The sequence below is a fragment of the Corticium candelabrum genome, chromosome 14 (genome assembly GCF_963422355.1).
Source record: "Corticium candelabrum chromosome 14, ooCorCand1.1, whole genome shotgun sequence".
Classification (NCBI taxonomy): domain Eukaryota; kingdom Metazoa; phylum Porifera; class Homoscleromorpha; order Homosclerophorida; family Plakinidae; genus Corticium; species Corticium candelabrum.
Window position 1 is genome coordinate 6,776,479 of NC_085098.1, and position 4,666 is coordinate 6,781,144.

General features: G+C 42.8%; 1 protein-coding gene across 1 annotated transcript; it reads right to left on the reverse strand.

The window, feature by feature from the left end:
* Window positions 1-3,246: 3,246 nt before the first annotated feature.
* LOC134189881 (collagen alpha-1(XII) chain-like) lies at window positions 3,247-4,666 on the reverse strand. The gene is made up of 2 exons (XM_062658273.1): window positions 4,336-4,666; window positions 3,247-4,265 (listed from the first exon to the last, which is right to left on the reverse strand). Exons 1-2 carry the CDS (start codon window positions 4,649-4,651, stop codon window positions 3,391-3,393), a joined length of 1,191 nt encoding a protein of 396 aa, XP_062514257.1. The 5' UTR covers window positions 4,652-4,666; the 3' UTR covers window positions 3,247-3,390.

Below are 4,666 nucleotides of genomic sequence, written 5' to 3' on the forward strand. Positions count from 1 at the left end.
ATTCAGACCGATGGACCTATACAAACATACGTACCTACGTGCAGACGTATACTCTCGCTGTTGTATGTAGTGAGTGAAACTACTCACCATGCCGTTGTTTGTAAAGCAATCAAGAATTTTAATTAATTGCAGCTAAAATAAACTCGCGTGCCATCAAATATAGCGAAACACCCAGATCGTCGCACAGCTCTAAAGGATGTACATTTTGCTGCAGTCAGGTAGCTGTAACGATGTCAGCAGATCGGGCGTTTCGGGAATGTGTAGAGCCGAGGAAAGGTCTGTTGCAACAGGTCCATCTCAGTCGATTCCATAATGATCCTAAAACAAGAAAGCATACAACGGATGGAGCCGTTCATAAATTTGAGTATACAACTAATATTATCTCGATTGGTCTTACCAAACTGTCGTTTAGCACTCCATCTAGGACTGCATCGTCTGTGGATACTTGCGCGAGACCTGACATCCACATTTGTAGTGGGCTCCGATTTCTGGCGGTACGCAGAGGATGGTGACTATATGCTCGTTGAAAAACTTTCAGCTGATTGTTAATTCGAAGAACAAATACATAGTGGAGTGCATTTACAGGTCGACGTTGTTGCAAGCATCTAACATTTTCTCATCTTCGAGCATATAGAAAAGATAATAAAACAACGAAATGCATCCTGTGTGCACATCTCTCCACAGGCGTTCAATTCGCTGGTTGCACACGCTTCTACTAGTTATACAGTTCCCTCGCCCAGGCCCACGTCCTGGATGACTTAGCTTAGAGTTTGATAGTAAAACATTTTCACCTCCACGGTCGCACCTCACTCGTGACGGTAAACCATACTGTTCTACAGCACCTAGAAATGTGGTTTCTGATTTGTTGTTAGTGGAGGCTTGAAGGTACACAGGCAACCTTGAGTAGCCATCAATACCACCATGTATGACAATACGCCATCTTATCAACTTGTGGTAGCCATCAATATGCCACAAGCTGTTCGGCATAGGAACGTTGTACTGTCTTCGGTGTAGAGCTTGCCTGAATCGCGTCCGAATACCTCTTGGGTCGACTCGTAGTAAACTCTCTCTAATCTTGGAACGCTGAATTCGCAATCCAAGCATTCTTAGATATCCGGCTAGTGATCTCTGGCCTGAGTTTGGATGTGTGTCGACAAACTGTTTGGTAAAATCATCAAGTTCTTCGTCTTGTAGTTCACTGTACTCAGCATCTTGCTCCAGTCCGTACTCAATAATTCTTCTTCTAATTGTTCGCGCAGAAACATTCAATAAGCCTGTGATATCCCGATTAGAGAAATGTAGTTCTAAGAGCGTAGCTACCTGCTCTTCTGTCACTTGAATTCTTTGGCGACCTCTGCTCTTAGAACAACGGTAGCTGTCAGCTAGCTCGCGAACACTTCCAAGTAGGCTCCCAATTGCTTAAAACAAGAGACCACCTTCTGGTTCGAGTATCTCTTCTATGATTGTAACATCCCTCAGCAATAACTCTGCTTGCAAAACAATGCCTTCTACATCTTCAACAGCCGAGCTCATAGCAAACGCAATATTTGTAACGGCTTCTTCAAGTTCTTCCAAGAAAGCAGAAAGCTCTTGACTAACCGCAACAGACGAGACAGTCATCGTCTTTATAAGTGGGTGTTGCTCTACAAAGAGCCTACGTTTTTACAGTCGTGAAAGACTAGCAGAATGTTACATGCCAGAGCAGTTTTCAGCCGGTAAATACAATCGTTGCCTTTGTTGGAGCTTTCGATTACTGGTGAATTAGCTGCGGGTGCGACGTCCAAGTGAAGAATGAGCGTGCCTGCGACCGCCTGAACGTCACGCCACGAGGCGCTATATTCCAGTTTGTAATTCCACTAATGCGAAAGGCGTTCATTACCACTACACCGCAATTATTCAGTCGCCAAGAATAAATATGTAGATCGTCGTCACTTTCGTTGACATACCTTTCAATCGGTAATTAAACTAAATAGGGAAGTAACCGCCATATATGGGTAGTAACCGACATAGACGGGTGGTAAGTGTCATGGATAGGTAGTAGCCGACATCGATCGGTGACATCGATCGGTGACATCGATCGGTAACATCGATGATGACATCGGTATGTGACATCGATAAATGACAATGATAGCTCTAAACATCGATCGGTGACATCGACATCAAACATCGGCTATCGATATCAAAGATCGATGATCGACAACGAACATTGACATCGAATACCGATGGTTGACTTCGACGGTGCAACGAAAGATCAATTTTGTCCACATTGGCGCTCCATATTTAGAGTTGATTAGGGCAGATGCAAATGAAGCGATTCCGACCAATAGACAAACGTGATGTCATCATGAGGTTCCACCTCTCTTTCTTTGGTAGCTGCTACTAGGCAACAACCAGACGTCTAGTAGAGAAGCGACACAAACAACGAGGCGCCTAGAAAAGCTGCACAAAGAACGAGACTTTTACATTCTTGTGAGCTGGAAAATCGGTGGTGATCTGCTTGTTTTGCTCTACATTTGTAACTTGCCACCAACAAACAGAACAATGATCACGCGCGTTACTTCATCACGCAAGGCGCGTCGAGGCTACCCGACTTGTAACATTTGGCTTCTTCCATCACTTCGAATCAACCTGATCTACATTTGAAACGTGCATGTATTCCCTCATTACGACAACAACCAGACGTCTAGATTGTTGTGAGTTGGAAAATCGGTGGCAAGCTGTTTCTTTTGTTGTACGTGAGGCTTTAGCACTTAGAAACAACGCCTAATCTAGCTACATTTGTAACGTTCATGTTTTCCCACATCTAATTTTGTTTTGGCTCTGGTGTTACCTATTACGCCAAGCCTAAAACCGCCCGTAGTGGCTCATTAGGGCTGCACAAAACAATCAGACGCCTAGAGAAGTTGCACAAAGAACTAGACGTCTAGAGAGCAAACGTTGTAACATTCCATCAATAGTGTCATCTTCTGAAAGCTCAAAACATTGTTTTTTGTTAGAGTTAGGGTTAGGGTTAGGGTTTTTAAATTGTTTTTTGTTTACTGAAAATCAGTGCGGCTTTTTTGTACCTATCTAACCGAAAGCTATTTTCGTATGTGCTCTAGACTTTTGCTGTGCGTGGCGGTTGGTGTTGTCTAGACCATTCTGTCATAGCGCGACTAATTACATTCAGGTGCGTATATACCGACCGAGTGTTTGCACTTCTAGTGCTTCTTCATTATACTTGTATCAGGTTTTTCAGGCTGTAAGTTCTTGCAAAGCAAAAATTTGTCAAAACTGTTTTCAGTTTACTATATTTTTGTAATCAAAACTGCAACCACAGATCTAAACTGTTGTACATTATACAACACACAAAAACGTTCAAATTGTCACTTCCTTAGTTAGTAGTTGTCACTAGCGTTTCTTGACAAGAACATCCATAGAGCATACTGCTTTACCCTTCTTCAGCTCACGCTTGATCTCCTCAACAATGTCATGGAGACTGTAAAAGGTTTCTGTAAAGAAGACCAAAGGATTTGCAGGATTGTAATGTTTGGTGATATCTATCAGCTCTTGGTAGTCAATATTATTTCCTATTCCCAAAGCCACTATAGACAACTGGTCATTGAAAGCTTGGAATAGGTCTTCTGCCACATTGATTGGATTATGAGTTCCACGGTTGTAGTGACCATCAGTCAACAGAAGAATGGTTTTCTTGCTGTTTGGTCTCATTCCATGAGATTCCTGTAGAACTCGATCCCATGCAAATTTGAGAGCATCACCTGTAGCTGTCGCTCCATTTGTGTAGTATGGTTTTGTTTTGATGTCATTCTGAACATTTATTTGGTTTGTGTGCCTGCTAAGATTGTCATCCAAGTCAAATGTGAGTCTTGGTGAGTTTCCATAGGTTATCATGGCCAGTCTGTAGGCTTGGCACTGTGTTATTATACCAGGTTGATATCCACAGAGCAGAGGAATGAGCTCACTCAAATCATTAAGAGCAGAAGTGAACTCTGAGTTGTTCACACTACCGGATGAGTCAACAATTATTACAATGTCACGATCACCAGGACAAACTATAGCACGTTTTTGAATACCAGCTAGGCCACTTTGTCCTTTTTGTCCAACTGGTATTGCAGGTGTCATGTTTGCTGATTTCAGATTATGATGTACTTGTTTGTCGATAATACCTACTGGTCCACCTAATCCAGGACTAAATGATCCAAATCCTCCCAAACCTGATTTCAGAATATTCAGCAGTTGTTTTGCTTGTCCAGCTTTAGTAACACCTAGAACAACATACATGTACATCATTATTAATTAAACATTGTCACTACCAACAACGCTACATTTCTTTACATTCTAGGGTTTTCTTTTCTTTCAAACTAGGGCACGGACGTCCTCCGTTCCTGGGAACAACGTTTATTTTCCTTTCTCTGCTTTGCGTGCAAACTCCTTGAGAGTCTTTGGTCACTGCCCCCCATGTACTCCACTCTCCCACTTCGCAGTCTTGTTTTGGCAGGTGGGGATCACAACGGGCACCAAACAGTTGAGCAAAGTGAGGAGACAACCTGCAGCGATCCGCAAACGACAGAGAAGCAGCATCAACGCCAACAAGAAGCATCATTGCAGCAAAAAGCCCAATAGTAAGAGATAGAGTAGACATGATCGACATTCACCAGCTCGTACA

What these genes read in the sequence shown, in the direction of transcription:
- LOC134189881 (XM_062658273.1), bottom strand. Translation starts at nt 4,651, where the DNA reads ATGTCGATCATGTCTACTCTATCTCTTACTATTGGGCTTTTTGCTGCA. An exon ending in AGAAAAGAAAACCCTAGAAT is followed by an intron (nt 4,266 to 4,335) that starts GTAAAGAAATGT and finishes ATGTTGTTCTAG; the next exon opens with GTGTTACTAAAGCTGGACAA.